Raw genomic sequence first — 21239 nt, forward strand, 5'->3', positions numbered from 1 at the left:
AATATCACAGAACACTTGATCCGTATACTACCCAATCTGGAAATCAACAAGGCATTAGTCCCTCACTTCCAAAGCATGTTCACCTTGCAACCAGCCAATCCTATAAGGATAAAGATGTCTCGCTCTCTTCAAACCAAGTTTCTAAACCATCTTCTCAGCAATAGGTTATCAGTACTATGACCATCCACAATCACCTTGCAGATTTTGCCACCAAACTTACAACAAGTCCTGAATAAACTAGTCCTTTGACAAGAATCTACTGTTCTCCAACCCACTAGTACTTGTTGAGCCAACAAATTCTCTCCTTGCTCAGGCTAACTATCCTGGACTTCAACCTCATTCACAACTATAACTATCCTACCAATTAGACATTCAAAAGATATATGCCCTTCTTTGCCACATTTGAAACAATTACCTCTGAACACACCTCCACCTGTCCTCCTTTTCTAATCAGTAGGTTTTGGTTCACCTTCTGCACTCAGTTTAGCTTGTGCCGAGTTATCCTGCTTCTCCTTTCGTCAAGGATTTCCTTGATGTTTCCTCTTCAACTTCTCTTCAGCTCTCAAAGCATATCTTGATAAGCATCCTCAACCGAAGGAATATTCAGCATACCAATCTCATCCTGAATATTGAATCTTAAACCATTAATGTACCGAGCTACCTTTTCCTTTGACAATTCTCTATGCCCAGACCAAATAGTCAGCTTCTAGAACTCCTGGGTATAATCCTTCACAGTCATATCCTTCTGTTTCAGATTTTGAAACCTCTTAAACAACTCAAGTTCATAATCTGCAGGAATGAACTTAGCCTTTAGTTTAGTCACCATCAATCTCCATCTAGAGATCTTCATTTCACCTTCCTCTTCTTTGTCTCTTTGCAGTTCCTTCCACCAAAGAGCAGCATGTCCCTTTAACTTAGTTTGTGCCAACCTCACTGAGTGGATCCTCAATATCCTCAAGCTCAAAGTAGTCTTCCAATTCACCAATCCAATCAATCAGGTCTTCAGGATTCGAAGCACTTGAAAAATTAGAAACCTCCATCTTATGCTTCGGCTTTAACTGAGATCCATGTCTAGCAAACTGACCAACCCTAATTCCAATAGGTCTGTCCACACGATCAATTATGTCCTCACCACTCGATCCAGCTTCTTCAAATTCTTCGACAACTTCCTCATGACTACCTTCAGTACCCACATGCCTAGGTATGCCACCTAAAACACTCACAATTTCAGTAATCATGTCACTCTTCATCAAGGCAATATCAGATCTGAAATTGGCTTTAACCTCCATCTCATATCTGAAATCTGCTTTAACCTTCTCTAAGATCTGTTCTTTAACCTTCTCTGAGATCTGTTCTTCCACAGCATCACTAAGATCATCAATCGCCCTAGGGTCCAATCTTCTTGGAGGCATCTTCCAAGGTTTTCACAAACCCTAAGCAATAGATCCACAAATCCAGAAGATTAGTTGGCTCCACCAAATCAACCTTCTCCAACCCATGATCTTGGTGCAAACAGCCTCAACTTTAGCGATCTGTCTACACACTCAAGAACAACCTTTGTTCTGATACCGTCTGATTTAGTGCAAGGCAGGAGAATCTCCAAAAGAGATGTGTCTTAGCCCCCAACAAATAACCACACAATGGAAACACAAGAAGAAGAAGCAATAATGCAAGATTTGATACCAAATCACAACTCTTTATTCATAGATATAACTGATTACATGCAATATGCCCAACTATAAGGCCTTCCAGGTTAGGGCCAAATACAAACAATAATTACAAAATCAGTTTTGCAAGATGCAACGAGATTCAATTTACAAACCCAATCCCAGCTAGTTCAGATACACAACTGGACAAGAACACTAAGAAAAATCCACACTTGTACCCTTAGGTCCACCAAGCAATCCTCTGGTTTCTAAACCGCAACCCTAGCTCTTCAAACTTAGCATCTACCCTTGATTCCCTTTGCAAGCTAGAATATCATTTCCTAAAAAAAAGGAATCCCTAAAAGACTCCACAAGACCCCCTATTTATACTTGCCAAAACGGCTTATAGAACATTATAGACCATTACAAAATAGAAAGGCCAAGCCAAAGATGGTCTCCACACATCCCAAGACAAGATCTAATAATAAACGTCGCAATCAAAATAAATCCCGCAAGTTGGCTCGCACAAAAAACGCAAAAAACACGTCCAAAATTATTGGCACTTGGCAATTGCTGCAGCTTGGCAATGATTGTAACTTGGCAACAATTGGTAGAATGAACACAAATGAGTAGGATAACACGTCAACCCAGGATGCTCTGCATCAACAAGGTATTACCTTCTTTATACAAGCTACAACAAGCAATTAGGTCAATCTATTAGGATTTCCCTAATGCATAAATATTAAATAATTACATCAACCAATGCTATGGTACAAACAATACCTATTACAAGTATATAACAATTACAAACATCAAAACACGAGCCATGATCCATAGTCAACGCTTGCCAATCGATAATACATGCTACACCATCCAGTTGGCTCCTAAAAGCAATTATCTAGATGCAACACACTAGCAATCAACACAACATGAACCAAATGAACCACAAATCCAAAGGCATGCTCTAAGTCAAGTCTTCTACCATGCCTTATGCTCATATAAAACAATTCCAATGCACCACCAACTTATACGTAAAACACAATATTAATCTCTGGCATAATTCCTTGTCACTAGCTTGCGACCAACCTTGACCAAAACAACTGTAACTCTCTTAGATGAACACATAAAGCTTTGCGATCATAGACATAAGATCTATAACATCCAGAGTCATAGTCTGTCCAACTCATTATTGAAACATATGAACATATGTTGACATTAATGACAAAACATGAATGGCAACATCTCATACAACAATTCCAATCAAGAATCTTCCCTCATATGCAACATATCCAACAATCTCCCCTTTGGCATTGATGTTTGTATGTTGTTATTTGATATGAGGTACTGATAAGAATCCCTCATGTTGCCATTGTTGAAGCTGCTAGTCATGAGAGAGCACTACATTTCTTAAGTCACGATCTATGTCCGTGATCACATAAGAGATCTAGGAGCACAAGAGACTAGTCTTGAGAGACACCTACTTGTACTGGGTAGCTTGACTACCACATATGCGCTTTTGTAGGGCTTTTCTTTTGGTATTGATGGAGAGATGGGATGAGAATACATACACATTCCATCAATCGGTGGGACAGATGAAAATCACCCTAGAGGATATATACCAGAGCCTACTCCTTCCAATTTGAGCATTGGCTGCTAGACCACAGGTCATACAGGATCTAGGAGAGATCAACAAAGACTATGCGCTTTTGTAGGGCTTTTCTTTTGGTATTAATGGAGAGATGGGATGAGAATACATACACATTCCATTAATCGGTGGGACAGATGAAAATCACCCTAGAGGATATATACCGGATCCTACTCCTTCTAATTTGAGCATTGGCTGCTAGACCACAGGTCATACAGGATCTAGGAGAGATCAACAAAGACTATGAGTATTGCATGGGATGCCACACATAAACAATGAGAGACCTGATCAAGGTGGTTTGAGAGGCATCTTATTCAGATGGTTTGTGTGTAGTCAAGTTGGTTTGTAGATGAGCTCCTCCTTGACAAGTTCTACAATCTACTCCGTAGCTCTTGTAGCTTATGCTTTAGCTGCTCCTCCATCTCTATCCTCAGTTGCTACGCTAGTGCTATGGGTGCAAAGATATCATTATATCTTCTTGGATCTTGCATCCCCTTATAGTGCGCTTGTGACGTGGACAAAATCCTCAAAGCTAGGACCATGTCTTTCAGACATCCTTCACAAAGGATCTCTACTCCCTGTAATCACCCAAAAATGGTCATCTCGACTATGAGCCCCCTTCCTAGCATTTTTGCTTAATTTATCTGTTGCTTATCTTTGATCAAATCATCAAAAATCTATTTATTCGATTATAACCTATGGTTTGACCACTTTATCGTAAGTCTTTTATTTAATTGAAAGAACATGCTCCCTTTTAATTAAATAAAAAACCCTACTTCCCACTTATCCTAAGTGTGCATGCATAAATCATTATTGCTATTTTAAAAATAGAAGAGAAGGCATTTTTGTCTCACATGAGGTGCACACTTTTCAAGGTGGGTGGAATCTTCATTCTCCTCCACACATCTCTCGTCTTTTTGAACTCCGCCATTGATCTTGATTAGGTGAGATGCTTGTGCACATGGATTACTCGAGATGCATCCTCCACCCTTGATTAAGCCTCTCTTGGCTTTTATCTCAACTGTCCATTTTTCTTTAAAAGAGAGTACTGTCTCCTCATTCACCATCTTTTGGTGTTCATGCCAACATAATGCTGTAGGATCTCTAGGTGCTTTGGAGCTTTCGAAGACTTGGAGCATTTGCATTCTCATATTGGCATACTCATTTTAGCTTGTTTATGCTTGCATCATTTCATCTTAGTTTAGATTTCCTTTTATGCTTTAGCTTAGATCACTAGTCTAAGTAGGGGATTTTCTAATCTTCATGTTTGTTAGCTTGCATCTTGCATCTCATCTAGCTTAGCTTTCATCTTGCATTTCATCACATAGTGATTCTTGGATGCTAGCATTCTTGCTCCCATCTTTGAATCTTCCATTCTATGGTGCACCTTGTAAGGGTTGCATACACTAAGTCCATTTGAGAGCCACTCTTATATCTCTTGCACGTCATAGATAGGAAGCTATAAGCCTAATTTTTGGTATACACTCCCTAGTGCTAGTTGCATATCACTCATGTGCATCCATCATTTATCATGTTCTTACAAATTTTATATCTTTAGATCAATTTTTCTTGTATCAAATCTTTCTCATACTTGGATCTCCCTCATGGAGTTGAAGTCTCTCTCTCTCTCCAGAGAGTGTTGTCTGCCAATTGTAATCTTTAGTTAATTCTACTCTGCTCATTGTAATCATGAGCATCTTGATCTTTATGATATATCATATCTATAATTTGAACAATGAATTTTGAATCTTTCATCTTTGTCATATGATAGTCAATGGTTGACTTACAATGTATGATTTATATTTATCATTTATCATTATCATTATGTTTAAAACTTCAATGTTATTAGTGTTACAACTTAGTATAAGTATGTTACTAAGTTCAATGGTCATTAGTTATAATTCATGAAATTTCAAGTTTGAAGTTCGAACTTATGGTTCGTGAGTCACGTTTCAATTTTCTATATTCTGTTAGAGTAATTATTTTGTTTCGCTTATTAATTATATCATCTTCATTTAGTTAATTAAGTGGTTTATTATTCTAGTTACTTAAGCTTGCTTTTAGGTGCATATAATCAATATTTTATATTAATTATAATGTGCAAATCTAGTTTTCTTTCCCTTTAGGGTTTTGTTCATCTTTAAGGTTGAACCTTTGTACTTTTCGTTTTTCATAACTTGGAATACATTTTGCTCTCATATTGTTGAGAATTTCCAAGCTCTGCTTTTTCCATTTTTTGGTTTCTCTTCATTGTAGGATATTTGCATGTAGGTGTTCTCGAGGATCTGTGAAGTTGGTTTTCTCAACTTCTACATGGTATTAGAGCGGATCTGCTGCTTCTTCATCTGAAGATTCTTGAAGCCACGATTCAGAGATAGAAACCCCAGCTTTTTCAGAGTTTTTTTCTTCAAAAGGGTGAAGGGCGATTTTTCGAGGCACTTTGGGCCTAAACAGATGCTGCCATTGGATCCAGAAGGCTGTTTGCAATCAAGAAACATATAAAACTTGTCGCTTTTGGCTTTTGAGCGTCTGAGAATTTTTTTTTTGCCTCCCCTGCATGTTGCCTTATGGTTGTACGGACGGGGAAAAAAAAAACAAAAAAAAGAAAAAACAAAATTGCGCCACTGCATCAGTGCTCGCGCGCCACTACGGGGCCACCAGCGCTTTGCTTAGAGGGAGGCCTCGCCCGCAGAGCTGCCCTAGCTCCTTTGCGGCCCACTCGTCGCCAACGGACCACCTCCGCTTCGTCGAAACTAGTGGCGCCACCTAGTTGCCGTAGGGTATTCCTCCCGGGCGCCACCCAGTTGCCTCTTTGGTATCTGATGTCACGCCGATGTCATTCTCAGACCTGCCACGTCATTTCCCAGGTTGACGTCATCCTTTTTCGATTTGACGTCATTTTTTTTGACCAGTGCTAATGTGATTTTCCAGCCATTGTTGACGTCATCATTCCGACCGTTGATGTCATCAATCCGACCACCAGATTTTTTTCTTGGTGATGGCCTGTGACGGCCATACGGGCGTCAAATTTAAGACAGGGTCTGTATTTTTCCAGTGAGCACCTCTTTTGGACTTGCAGTCAGCTTTTTGTCCATAACTTGAGCATACAGACATATTTTTGCGATCCAAAAGAAGCACCGGAAAGCTGACTCAGAGATGGAGACAATGGTGCTAGTTTCGTTTGATTCCGAGTTCGTTTGAGCTTCTAATTTTGGTGTTGAAGTAGAGGCTTCTATTTCCTCTTCTCTGCATCCAAATTCTAGGTTCTTTTCTTAGTTTTTGTGTTTTTCAATAGTTGTTGCTTTGGTTTTGGGGGATATATTTATTCGTTGTGGGGGGGAGCATTTTCTATTCTGTAATTTACTCAGAATAAGATCCTTCTGCTTCCGTCTTCTTCTCTCAATGTTAGATCTTTCTGTGATCCGGCTTACGCCATACAACTATCACACCTGGAAGACACAAATGACTAGGCTTCTCATGTCAAGAGGCTTATGTTCATGTCTAGATGCGAACCAACCTATTCTGCAGCGCCCTTTTGAGATTCTTCAACATAGAAACAAAATGGATGAAGTCATGGGACTGATTGCACTGAACATCTCAGATATTCTATTGTTTCACTTGGATGGTTTGACCACTCCATTAGCTATTTGGACCAAATTCCAAACTTTGTTTGGCACAGTGAATGAGTTCCGAGCACTGCAGCTTGATGTAGAGTTGACTTCTTTGACACCTACTGATTTCCCCACCATTGAGGACTTCTTGATGAAGTTCAAATCTCTGCGCACAGTCTTGTAGGGATGTGGTAGAAACAAAACAGATGATGAGTGTATTTTTTCGATACTCTCAAAGTTGCGAGGACAATATCAGATCTTTCCTTCCCCTTTCTACTCCACTATGGATGCCTTGGGTAACAGACATCAGATGCCTTCTTTTGAGATATTCTGTGATAGGTTAACTCCTAAGCAGTCCAAGCTCACTCAGATGGATTCACTTACAGGTTCACCATCACAAGCATTACTTGCCAAGGATACACAAGAGCAGAAGCTGAAGCAGAGATCTGATTCCTCTTCTCAGTACTCTATTGGTCCATCCTCTTCTTTTAAGAAGGAGAAAAAGAAGACTGAGAGTCCTTCCTGTTCTTATTGTCAGAAAGGAGCTCATGATGAGGCACATTGTTTTCAAAAGAGATTTGATGGCTATGAGAAACAGATTGTAGATTTGCAAGCCCTTCTTCAAAAGAGCTTTATTTCATCCACATCCTCTTCTACCTCTCAGGGGTCTGCCTTTCAGCCTTCTTCTACCTCTTCGACATCTTCACCGGATTTTGGACAGGGTCATGCATTACGGGCTTCCATTGCATCTCCTTCCCAGGTCCCTTGGATATTGGATTCAGGTGTTTCTCACCATATGGCTTTTTCTCAAGGGGTCTTCTCCTCTATTGAGGCTTCTCCCATTCCTCATATTCTCATGGGGAATAACACTGCTCTAACAGTCTGTGGGAAAGGTTCAGTTCGCATTCAGGATGGCACATTCAATGATGTATTGTATGTTCCATCTCTCTTTGCAAACCTTCTCTCAATGTATCAGATTACACACAGTGGATCATGGAAGACAGTTGAGTTTACTGTAGATTTAGTCTACATTCGGGATAGTGCAACAGGAGGCCTTATTGCTACACAGATAGTTGATCATACCACCCGTCTCTACACCTTCTCGCACTTTGGTCCACCATCTCCATCATCAGAGCATACTTCTCTTTCGCGACAGCATCATGTGGTGCAGTCAGGACATTTGAACCTTTGTATTGTTCCTAAGATCACCACACCACATCCCGTTGAAGTCTTTTCTTCTTCAGCTCTACCGGACCCTCCAGCTCCACTCATTGAGCCTTTAGGAGCACTTGTTGCGGATTCTATAGAGGACGTTCATCTCCTCTTTCATGACAGTGTCAACACACCTGCATTGGGGATTCCTTTTCAGGATTCTCATTTCTACTCCTTCGAGCATCAATTAGGCCTTCCTGTCATTCAGTGGTTTCCTTGTTCTGTGCCCATGTTTCTTCCGCATTGGAGTTCCATTGGTTCATTCATTTCTACAGGGGCTCCATCCTTCTGGGGGGGCTTTGATGTCTCATCTCTATCTCATGGGGAGTTGTTTATGGTTTTGAGAGAGTCTCTTGAGCCATTTTCTTTTTGTTGTTTTTTCATATCTTTTTGGAGAGGGGTTTTTCCCACTGGGTTTTCTCCTTTGTCTTTGGTTTATAGAGATTTCCTTGTATTGGGCACTTGATCAGGCCTTGTTGCCGGGACCCATTTCTACTTTCATAGCTTTGCTAGGTTAGCTTCCCCCTGAGCTTCGCTTAAGGGGGGTGTTAGAGTAATTGTTTTGTTTCGCTTATTAATTAGAGCATCTTGATTTAGTTAATTAAGTGGTTTATTACTCTAGTTACTTAAGCTTGTTTTTAGGTGCATATAATTAATATTTTATATTAATTACAATGCGCAAACCTAGTTTTCTTTCCCTTTAGGGTTTTGTTCACCTTTAAGGTTGAACCTTTATACTTTTTGTTTTTCATAACTTGGAATACATTTTGCTCTCATATTGTTGAGAATTTCCAAGCTTTGCTTTTTCCGTTTTCTAGTTTCTCTTCATTGCAGGATATTTGCATGCATGTGTTCTTGAGGATCTGTGAAGTTGGTTTTCTCAACTTCTACATATTCAACTATATTTGGTATGCTATATTGAAGTATCATTTCATAATTAGCCTTTTGTAAAACTTCATGATACGTAGGGGAGGTTTGAAGAAGTTCCCACATGGAGATCTTAGCTAGAGTAGCACACAATTGCTTAACAAGATCATAATATTTCTCTAAGGAACTAAGCAAACGAGGTGCTTGGGGAAGCACTGATTGAGAAGGGGGAAAAGAAGTAGGAGCAATCGGATTAGAAGGTTGCTTAACAAGATCATACTCCTTCCCTATGGAACAAAGCAAATGACATGCTTGGGGAAGCATTGGTTGAGAAGGGGACAAAGAAGTAGGAGCAACTAGATTAGAAGGTTGAGGATTATTCTGTGTCCAGTAAGTATAAGCCACCACAGTGTAATCAGGCTTCCCTTTAAGAACTACGAGTGGTTCATTGTTTTGAGGACAACCCTTAAGAGTAATGAGTAGTTGTTGAGGAGGGCATCCTTTGAGGGTTTTAAGAGGCTTAGAAAATAGAACCGGTTTAATAGGTTCAATATTACAGCAAGTCTCATAAAAAGGAAGCCATGACAAGAATCTATCTTAAAGGTTGGCTTGAAAAGATGTAGAGGAAGATGATGGCCGAATGTGATCTTTTAGGACCTCATTTGTTACACCCACAACTTCACCACTAGACACCTGATGAGGTTTCCTAATGAATGCATCATCAAAATGCTCATGAAAGATATCATACATCTTGCAAAATAAAATAAACTACTCTCAACGAAATGAAATGTAATTTTTTTTGTATTTTCTTTTGAATAGAATTGAAATGCAAATCTAATAAAGATTTTTTTATTTATTGTGTTTTTATGTTTTTGAAATCTAACTACACAAACATAAATGCAATACATGTAAAAGAAAGATCTAACTACCAAGATCAAACAAAGGGGGGTTGACGTCGGGTTTACCAAAATGTTCAGGGGGAAAATGACATCAATGAATTCAACAATGTAAACTAAATGAGATAGGCTCATTAGTTAAACACTTTCACCCTAAGCTATTCAATACAAGAGAAAGAGGGGCTTCCAAATGTAACTCTCAATGCAATTGGATTTAAATTGACAAGACCCAAATGACATCAAGAGATGTCAATACTAAAACCTAAATCACGCTAATACCAACTTAACGAAATGAGAAAGTAGATTTAAGATACCAAAGGTAAAGGAGGAAGATGACTTATCTAGAAAATGGTAGGAGAAGACACCTTTCTATTTGAAAAACTGATGTTTTGCAACTGTGACTGAGAAATCAACTGGAGATCTGCGATTAAAACAAAAAACCTAAAAAACCCTTTCAGATCTCCAAGTACAAGTCAATTTGGGTGACATCTACTAGTAGGTTTAAAGGATAATAAACATGCTCCTAGGGCATTGTAACAAAAGTTAACCCAACTTTTTCCATTGCCTTTGGCTAGTAGTTTCCAGATCCGAAGTTGTAATTCCAATAACCTGCAAATCTATTATAGAACTTGTGTGAGTGGCTATGTAGGGGTTTGCCTTAGTCAACCCTCCATTTTTGTGATTTCCACCTCTATGAATAGCCGCTAGAAAGATTGTTGTGTGTGTATGTTGTGCTCTTGAATCCTAGATTGCAGATCTAGAATCTAAAGAGCTAGAAAATGCTAAGAGTATATTCTACATGTGAAACCCTAGCATGGAACTGTGCATGTAAGTGAAAGTGTGTGCAAAATATGAAGAGACAGATCAAATCTGAACATAGCATAGAAAGCATACCAAGCCCCCAAGGCTAAAGTACTTTATTCATCTTCATGATCCCTTTTTACCTCCATGATGTCATGTGGTGTTCCAATGCTTGAATTAAAGAATGTAGATGAAAACCTCTCTTTGGCATTGAATGAATTAGATCCAGCCCTTTGCTTCCACCTTACAATTGCTCTATGTCAGATTGGGGTATCTACATGTGCTTGTACCTTGCATCCATTCATGTCAAATGAGGCCATTGATGTCTTTTTATAGTGAATTTCTGAGATTATCCCCGCAGGAGCTAGCTACAGCGAGTAGGAAACTCTTAAAAATTAGAATTAGTATTGGGGCCCAAAACTCTCAATCACTGGAGTACAGGTCGACCTGGCTGACCTGTACTAGTAGAGGTCAACCTGGTTGACCTATACCCTGAGAGGCCAAAGTTCCAGGGCCAGGATCCTGGGACTGCAGAAGTGTGGGTTGTAATGTGCATCGGGGATTGGGAAATTGAGACTAAAATCAGGACATAGGACCTAGAAAAAGGAGGGTGCATAGAAGTTAGATCCTACCTTGGTCCTTGATTGAGGAAAAAGAGGGAAGTCAAGGAGGACGTGTTAGGTTCTACCTCATTTTGCCTTGGAGAGAGAGAGAGAGTGAGAGAGAAGTTGTGTGCTCCAAATGCAAGTGTATAATGCAAACACACTAAAGAGGAGCAAAAAGGTCTTAAATTGAAGTGGTTCCAATTTAAGACAGTACAACAAAGCAAGCTAAGGAAATATGAAAAATTGTAAGTAAATGCAAAAATATAATGCAGGCTAGTTTGAAATAAACAAGAATAATATGAAACATTGAGTGAGCTAAGTGTAAACAAGGACCACACATAGTATATATGTAAACTAGCAGATGGGACTTAGCCTAGTAGGAGATGCAAGTTTAACTGAATGCATCGGAGGCAAATGAAATGCTTACCTTAGGTGCTAAACATTTGTAAAAAAATTGAGCATTAGTGACTTAACTGACAATAGTAACTTGTTCATTTCTAGATCAATGCATGGTGCCCCACCAAAGTCTGCTTCCTTGTTTTTGGGTTTAGTTTCTCTATCTGATTATTGATGACTTGACTGTCTAAGAGGGACCTGTAGGTCATTGAGGTGGAATTGGACTTGAAGGGACAGTACTTGGCCATGGTTTGTGAAGTTTGTAGTCTCATCTCCACATCTTTGAGTAGTTGTTGCTAAATCATTAGCTGAGGCTTAGGTTTGTACAATTCACTGTGAGTGATATTTGAGCAATGAATTGAGAATATAAAACAATTTGCTTAAAGATCCATATTGGATCTGCTAAATGAGTGTTAGCAAGGGAGTTGAAAGGAAGCTCGTCATGGTTGTTAGTGGTATATAAACTTTTTGGGTATCTGAAACAAATGTTTATCTATTGAAGGCATAGATTTGACCAAGTTGCTTGTCATGCCCCTGCTAATCTTATTGAATTACAGCCTTTAACAAACTATTGTTGCCTTAATAAATACAAATCGGGGTTTGGAAACTTATAGAACCATGCAGGCTGATCATTTTCTAATTGCCCAACTTAAAGGGTCGATGTCTAATAAAGCAGCCAGCCATTACAAAGAGGGACATTTAATTGGCATTTATGTAAGAGAGGTAAAAAATTCTGCTGGCCAACTTTCTCAGTTTTGCTGTCATAGTGCGATTATTTTGGTCACCTCCCTTTGCACCATGAACTTTACAATGGTGTCTCACTACCTTTAGATAAGGTATACAAATGAAATTAGTTTATTAATTAATGCTGGGCAATTTTCATGAATGAAAGTGAAATGCACATATAAATATATCAATTCCATTGCCCAAGTAAAGGGAAAGTAAGGCATTAATGAACAGTTGTTAGTAAGGAGGATGTGATTAAATAATATGGAAGTAATTGCATTATGATGAACAGCAAAGGGTTATGCCCTTAATGAAAGGTTGGGACTTTTCCATCATGAAGATATCAATTGGAGAGGCATTTTGTTGAAGGCATCCATAAAAGGATCAAGATTAAATAAGAGAGACTAAGATACTTGATCAAGCAATCGATTTAAAGTTTCACAATTAATTAAATAAGACAGCAGATGTATATGCTGTCCCAGCATTTGACATGTTCCATAATATATGGCTTTCTTATCTGGCTGATTTGTTGTCTTTCTTCCACTTGATAAGAAATAGGAATGTTATGCAGATAATGTATTGCTACTGAGATATATTTATACTTGCTATTCTTTCCACTGTTATTTCTGTACATAATAGATTATATATGTAAGATTCTCTAATACTTTAAACAATGGACTATATCATTATGGAGAATAGGATGGAATGCATAATAAGGGATGCAAGCAGCACATAAGTTCCATTCAAGTAAGGCAACCCCAGGTGAGGCCAGGAGGCCAAATGGTGAGTGTCATTCCGTGCTCTTGGGCTTGATGGAAAGGAATAAAACTGAAGGTGCCTCATGTGTTTTCCCAAGGGACTCATGAGGGTAGGTTGTTAGGGAAAGTATTATCCCACATGCTTATTACTCAAACTACAACAGTAATTAGAATTGTCTTTTACTGTGCTGGTTTTATGTTTCTTCATCTTTTATAATGATGACTAGCCTGGTTGTGGGCTCTAAATCAAGATATAAAGTTAGCAATTTACACTCCAAAATAGATTACATTACCTTATTTGGAAATTCTAAGGAAAAATAGCATATAGTCACAATTGAGAATATTGCATTGTTTATAGTAATGGAGGACAGATTAGTGTTGAGCTTGTGTACTAGAGGTAATGTAGTCACCATTGTAAGAGAATTTTACTGTGCAAACTCCTTGACATGGTTTTTGTGGGAAACACCAAGTGTGCTAAAACTGAAAGAACATACAGGTAGTAATTTGTGGTTTTCAAAACATTTTGCCATTGTGTTGGCATCATATATCAGGGGTTTTGTCACCATAGAGATGGCTTCATTGGCATTAGATGATCCTTCAACTTTGCTAATGTCCTCAGTGACACTTTGGTACCTATCTTTTGGTAGTATCATAGTAGGGCTTGTAGAAAACAATTTTTTTGGTTCCTGCCACAGTTACTTGTATTCGAAATATTAGAGAAACAGGAAAGACTATCACTGTTGATGTTTGGTAGCTTCAGTTGGATAAACTATGAGACTAAAGTGTGCATATATATATATCTATATATATATATATATATATTAATATATGAGATATTGTATTATTAAATAATCATTTGTTATTATATTAATTAGATAATAATGGATAGACATGTCTCATGTCTCTCCATGTCTCTTCCTTAATATGAATTAGAGTGATATCGCTGCCATTGGAAAACATATACCTTACAGACAATGTCATTACGCTTGCAGTGATCCAACTTGGTATAGAGCCAATCTGCAAGCTTGTATGTGACAATTATCTGAAATTGTTTTTATTAAGTTTCAGCATCGAAGGTAATCAAGGAAAAGAAGGGAGGTACGGGCAAGGGTCCAATCCATTAGACAACGGCTGACCATACTCCATGCATATTAAGGGGATATCATACTCCAGTGTACATTGTACGGTTTGAGGTGACGAAAAGTCAAATTGTCACCCAAGAGACACATCAGTAAAGGAGGATGAGACTGTACCAAGGACATTGGCAAGACCCGCCCACAAAAAAGTCACGTTGACTAGGAAGAGCGCCTAGAAACCATCGGGAAAAACAAGTCGTTAGGCACGTACCAATCAAGGTACAAGAAAAAGAAAGAAAGGACAATTGCCATTAAAACAAAGCATTCAGTGAAAGATTAGTGTTGACTCGAGAGACATGTCTGAACATATTATGGAAGGTTGGCTCATTAATTATCAAGGAGGGTGTAAACAAAATTCAAAAGGTAAGACAATGAGTCAAGGTAGAAATGAGGAAACCTCAACAAATGGAAGGATAGCTGCACAAAGAGGGTCCTGTCAGCAGTGCCAATGGCCACGGTAGATTAAATACAATACGGGCATGAAAACTCATAATACCAATTTTACCATTGAGAAAGGTACACCAACTTGATTGAATGGACACTGTGGACATGGGACCCATGCACAAACTTTGATGGATTGAAAAGGGTGAAATAAGTAGCAATACATCCATAAAGTAGAAGTGGAGTTTGACCTTCATGAAAAGCATTGTGCAAAGGCGAATACAACTAGGCATCGATGTATGAGAGAAGAGGAAATTAAAGGGCAAGCCCATACTGATCGAACCACATGAGGATTGTAGGGTACTCATGCAAGTTGCTCATCAATGGTTAGTCGATAACTATAAAAACAAGACAAAGGCATTAGGGGAATCAAGCATGGACCCATTAAGGTGGGTATTAAGGTATGGTTAGTACTAACATTCATTTCATAAATATAAGAAAGTATATATAAGAATATGTATATATATTGAATACTATAAAAGTTTCATATATAAAGTTATGTTAATAATAATTAATATCTTGTGAAATCAATCAAATTTCTAATGTTCTTATAATTAAAATATAATTATTGAGAATAATTATTAGAAGTAATTTTTATTATTATAAGAACTATTTGTCCTGATCTTTTCCTTCAAGAATATTATAACAGGAAAAGGGAGATTGATTTGAGACTAAGAGGGAGTTTGATACCTCTTCAAAGGTAACATAGGATGAGTAGCTATGGCGATTGACATTGAGAGGGAGTTTGAAAGTCCATGTGTGTGAGTACATGGTTTTAATAGGCCTACCCCTTGTATACATCATGAGGAAGTGACGACTTCCAAATAATTATCACTTGTATTTGTAGAAGTTGTTGAAAGGTGACGACCTTACAATAACTTGATTTTCTGTTATGATGGATATCTTATGATGTCTATGCAGATCATGATAGATTATACTTGGATGTTCATATGGTAAGCATTATGAGAATGCGTATGCACATACCTTATGAACATTTTGAGTACATGGTGAATGTTATGCAAATTGACATTCAAGAGGCCATTACATAGAGTACTTGGTGAATATCAAATGAGTTGACATTCAAGGGGCCATTACTAACAATACTTGGTGAATATCTTGCAACTCAACATTCAAGAGGCCATTGCTCAAAGAGTATGTGGTGAATGTCAAATGAGTTGGCATTCAGGAGGCCATTACTTCCAATATCTTTACATTACATTAAGGTAATATATGGCCATGTATTGTCCTCCCTAGCTAAGAGGGAGTGTTGATGTTTGGTAGCTTTAGTTGGATAAACTATGAGACTAAAGTATATATATTAATATATGAGATATTATATTATTAAATAATCATTTGTTATTATATTAATTAGATAATAATGGATAGACATGTCTCATGTCTCTCCATGTCTCTTCCTTAAAATGAATTAGAGTGATGTCGCTGCCATTGGAAAACATATACCTTACAGGCAATGTCATTACACTTGCAGCGATCCAAAATCAACAATCATTTGAGACTTGAATGAATTGAGAAGGATTTGGGAAAAATCTCTAATCTTTAAGGATCACAATTGATTCAATCCCAATAATTTATGGACATGTCACATAATACAGTTGTTCCATTCTATGTATAAGTTTGGAACTGTTTATCTTAAAATTAACCATGGACTTGATACATAACAGTCAATCACCATGCCAAATTATTTAATCAGCATTCATCACTTGCAATCTGTGATGCCAATATCAGTTTCAACCTCATTTAATTTTTTCTTGGTCAGTGACTTTCCAATGATATTATTAGTATCATTGATTTGAATATCTGACAATATTTTTTGTTAATAGTTTTCCAGTAATACTCTGATGCAGCATTGCATTCATGACTCGAGTTTTTTTGGTTGTCTAACCTGTCTCTTTTGGTCTGCTGGATGGTGATGTGCTTCTCTCAACATGTCCATGGCAATAGGATTAACATTTTCTTTTTCTGTTTTAAATTTAAAAAAGTGAGTACCCAACTCCAAAAATCCTGTACATGAATGTAAAATTATTTGAAATTTGTACTTAATGTGATATATCCAATTCAAGAAGTATAGAAGGGCATGTTTCATCAATTCCTCTATAATCGAATTTACAGTGATTACCATGCTTATTTTCTACATTACTATTGCATGTTCAATATAATGTGTGCATTGTTTATAGATTGCCCTTTTTGCATCTTTAAATCTCAACTCGGATCCTTGGTGGTCCATTTGAAGCCAATCAATGGTACCTGGAAAAATTTCAGTGTGAAGTGTATCTGACCATAACTGTAGCTACCTATTTATCAGCCTTAAAGGCTATCATTATATTCTTATGCAAAGCTTGTAAACATTCTTGAAACAAACTTCTATTGCCATCTGTTGATTGTCAGAAAATATTGAGTAGGACTCTTTCATTGGTTTCTGATAATGTCCGATAAGGACTGTATATAATAGTATTATGCAGTTTGTGCTCTCCTTCAACATAAAAGTTTTTGATATGGGAACACCACACTTCTGAATAATGTTTGGCTAGAAATTGTATTCTTTTGTGAGCGTGGATGATGCAAGTCTTCAACACTTTAAACGCTATAAAGAGAATTTTAGACAATTATTGTTGTGATGTGGAGCCTAATCAGACTCGGAGGTTTATTTGGCAAGGTTTTTTACCCATATTATTTCTACGGGGTTTGGGGCCAGCACTCCTGCAGGGTCCTGGGGCAGTGCGCCGGTGTGTTCCTTGTCGCAGTATAGGGTGGGGTCAAGGGGCAACGCCCCCACAGGGGGTTTTTGGGGGCAGTGCCCCCGAAGCCAAAAATGACTTTATATTGTAAAAGGTGTCGGCTGCTATTTTTCCTATTGGACAACTTATTCTAGCCCTAATTTTGTAAGCAGCAAAAACTTGTATAAAAAGGCTTAGGGTTAGGGATTTCATAATGTAATGGTGATATTGTAGCTTCTTGCGGTGGTATTGCGCTGTAAGGGATTGTGGATTGTAATCACTGGATAATAATAATATTGGACTTGCTGTTTGGTGGACGTAGCCCAAGGATTTGGTGAACCACATTAAATCTTGGTGTCTTGTGTTATGTTTTGTGCAATCTATTATTTTCTGTTATTGGTTATATTTGTATGTAATTGTTATTTCCGTCTAAGGTTAACCCTAACAATTATCAGCTCAAATCTTGATATATTTAAAGAGCTTATAACAGGTTTCTCGATTTCTTGGTTTGTTTATTTAATTCTGACTCAAATGAAATGATTGTTTGTTAGGAATACTGGAGAAAAGGAAAAGTATCATGGAGGAACTTCCTTCTATTCCTCAAAGAAAAGGCATGGTTATTATTGATGAGCAACCTGGGCCACCACCTCAGTCAAAATGTTGTTCTTGAATTGTAAGATTTATTCATTTTTTAAATGTGACAAGATGTAGGGTAACTTGAAAATGATCTCTCCAAGATCAAGATTTTTTATGTAGACCTAACTTTCCGAGATTATCTATTTTTTGTTCCAAATTTCCATACGTTGGACTCATTGACTTTCTAATCTTATAACAAGAAATATGCAAACACCTTTATTGGTTCCTTTTTTGGCTCCAGATTTTTTACTGCTTTTATGTCTAACAAAATATCTATTTCTGCAGAGATCTTGGAACGATTTGAGAATTCTTTCCTACATAACAAGAGAAGATAGGGGATACAAATCTCAAAGTTGGCACTTATGCAAGAAATGCTGATTTGAATGCACATGGTTACTTCCTGACCTTTCTGGTTACTTGTATAGAACTAATTAACCAAAGGAAGTGATCTGGCAGAAAAGTCATCTCATATCTGGGAGGAGAATATATAATTTTATTCCATCATTTCTCTGGTTAATATCTTAATTCTATAGGAATCTGTTTTACATAATCATCCTCATTAAAAAAATCTCTCATTGCCAATTTGTGTGCTAGAATTTGTTTTACAGAATCATCCTCATTAAGAAATCGCTCATTGCCAATTTGTGTGCTAGAATTTTGTTTTATAACATTATTTTTATCAAAAATAAAGGTGGAACTTCTATGCAACTTGTTTAGTAATCTTTGGATCTATGCTGACATACATCCCTGTCAATGCATATTCATGGGAAATTCTTGCATATCAAATTCTTGGGAAAATTGACTTTGCAGCAAATAATTTGATATGCAAGAATAACATTGTTCCTCTCCATTTTATGAATCCTAAGAATGAGCTAAAGCTAAAATAATTAAAATCTTCAGGAATAAGTTTGTAAATGTCATTGTAATTACTTATGTTGTGGCATTGTTCTTTCTTTCATATCCGTATTCTTTAGCAAAAACATGTAGAAATTGAATTGTTGAAGAGATCGCAACTCTCTAATGGTTAGAAGTTAAAACCATTCACATGATATTCACATGTTATTCCTGCCTGTTCTTGCAGAGTGTTGTAAAGCTTTTCTGCGTTTTTATAAATCATCACAGAACTTGAATATTTGTACGACTTTACAAGCCAAAGAGTGGAGAGTTAATTTAATAACAGGCAAAAATATGGGCCAAAATTCTGTGATTCATGGCATTGTAAAGTACATTTACGTATTGTACATTTACATATTCAAACTTCTGAATACTTAAATATGTTTGAATATGCCAATCATAGTGATGTTTACTTTTCCAATGCCCTAGTTTTTACCTTGAAATGACAATTTCCAGTAAAGAAAGAAATGGTATAGAGTTAACAACATCGTTAACCGAATGTGGAATAAGATAGATCCTCGTTGAGACCATAATTGTAATCATTGAAAATTTGAAACATAATTCCTAAAAAATATATTTCCTACCAGGGTTAGGAACATTAACTCAATCATATGATATAGCTAATTTCATTGATTGATTTCCTTGGAAAAACATTTAAGGTGCCTCAAGCTTATTCCTTTCAATCAAGCCCAAGATCACCTTAATGGTACTCACCATTTCGCCTCCCAGCCCCACTCAAGGTTGCTGCAACTCAAATGCAACTTAGATGCTACTTGCATCCCTTGTATGTATTCCATCATAATGTACACGTGAAACTCCACCGAGGTTTTCCCAAGAATCCACCCTCATTATGAAGCACCTGTGAGATCATACAAGGAACATTGAGCCTACCCATAACGCAAGAACATTAATGGCACTTGCCATTTGGCCTCCTAGCCCTAGCCGAGGTTACCAATGCTCGAATGGATCTTTATGCTACTTGCACTTCTCATATGCCCTACCTCCCCTCCGTAATGAAACAGTGGATTGGCTAAAAGCTTTAAAGGAATCTTTATCATTATCAAATATGCACACACTGTTTTTGGAAAAGGAGGGGTAAAATTTTATTCAAACAAATCTAAGTTATAGAGCAAAGGCCAAAGGCCCAAATCAACACTAAATATAACTGTCTTCCAGTAACAACTGCTCAATGATCTCACAATACTTAGAAGGTAACTCATCCCTACCACTAATATCCCATCTACTCACATTCTCAGAAGCCCACTTTGTTAAACAATCTGCCACTCTATTCTATTCACGAGGGATATGACGAAAGGAGACAGTCCAAGGAACTACAAAGACTTAGAATTTGTTTGCCCAAAGAGGCAAGTTGCCAACTAACATCCTCCAAACTTTGGTAGTTCAACATATACACAACAATTTGAGAATCAGATTCACAAATGATCTTCTTCCACCCTAAAGAGCATCCGCGCACAACAACACTCTTAATAGCAAGGGCCTCCATTAGATTATTAGAATGTTGACCCTTGTAAATAGAGAAGAGAAAAATCGCACCACCATCATTATCTCTACCTACAACCCCAATAATAGCATGACTAGGGTTCCCTTGAGAGGAATCGTCCATATTAATCTTCAAGATCCCAACTGAGGGAGGAGTTCAACTCCCATCCCAACAAACCCACTGCTTAACATGGTGAGGTCGTTTTCTAAGAGTGCATCCATGACTGTTATTCCCTAGGTTAAGATTCCTCACAATAACTTGATCACCAAGATCTATAGTAACAAACATATCACACTTTGCAAAAATAGTCTCCTGGAGCCTATTAAGAATCATTTTCCATAGTTGAAAGCTTCCTAATTTGGAGTCAAAAAAGATTCTACAGTTCCTTTCTAGCCAAAGGTTCCAGAGAATGAAAATCAGTGCAACCGTCTAGGCAACTTGCAAGAAAGAAGTCTTTGTTGGAGGTCTACCCAAGCTTTCCCAAAAATCAATTAGAGAGGTAGCATCAATACAACCATGACACCAAGCCTCCCGCCATCTATGCCATATCTCTCTCAAAAAAAGGCAAAGAAAAAACAAGTGGGAGACACTCCTCATTGTGCGAACAAACGAAGCAAACAGAAGGTCTCTGAAAACCTCATTTATGAAGATTCTCCCTAGTGAGGCATTTCTTTTGAGCCAACAACCATAAGAAAAAATTATATTTGGGCCGAGAAAAGTTGCTCCAAACCTT

General features: G+C 37.7%; 1 protein-coding gene across 2 annotated transcripts in view; it reads left to right on the forward strand.

The window, feature by feature from the left end:
- The window catches only part of LOC149549601 (uncharacterized), a 77315-nt gene extending 58496 nt beyond the window's left edge, over positions 1–18819 (forward strand). For both annotated transcript variants that reach the window (XM_089792921.1, XM_089792923.1), the window contains exons 6-7: positions 18027–18148; positions 18397–18819. In XM_089792921.1, the coding sequence (XP_089649047.1) occupies positions 18027–18145 (119 nt within the window). In that variant the 3' untranslated portion in view covers positions 18146–18148; positions 18397–18819. The remainder of the gene's footprint in view (positions 1–18026; positions 18149–18396) is intronic.
- Positions 18820–21239: the final 2420 nt, after the last annotated feature.

This window comes from Cupressus sempervirens, chromosome 7 (assembly GCF_028749045.1).
Source record: "Cupressus sempervirens isolate cs-2001-9-10 chromosome 7, ASM2874904v1, whole genome shotgun sequence".
Lineage (NCBI taxonomy): Eukaryota > Viridiplantae > Streptophyta > Pinopsida > Cupressales > Cupressaceae > Cupressus > Cupressus sempervirens.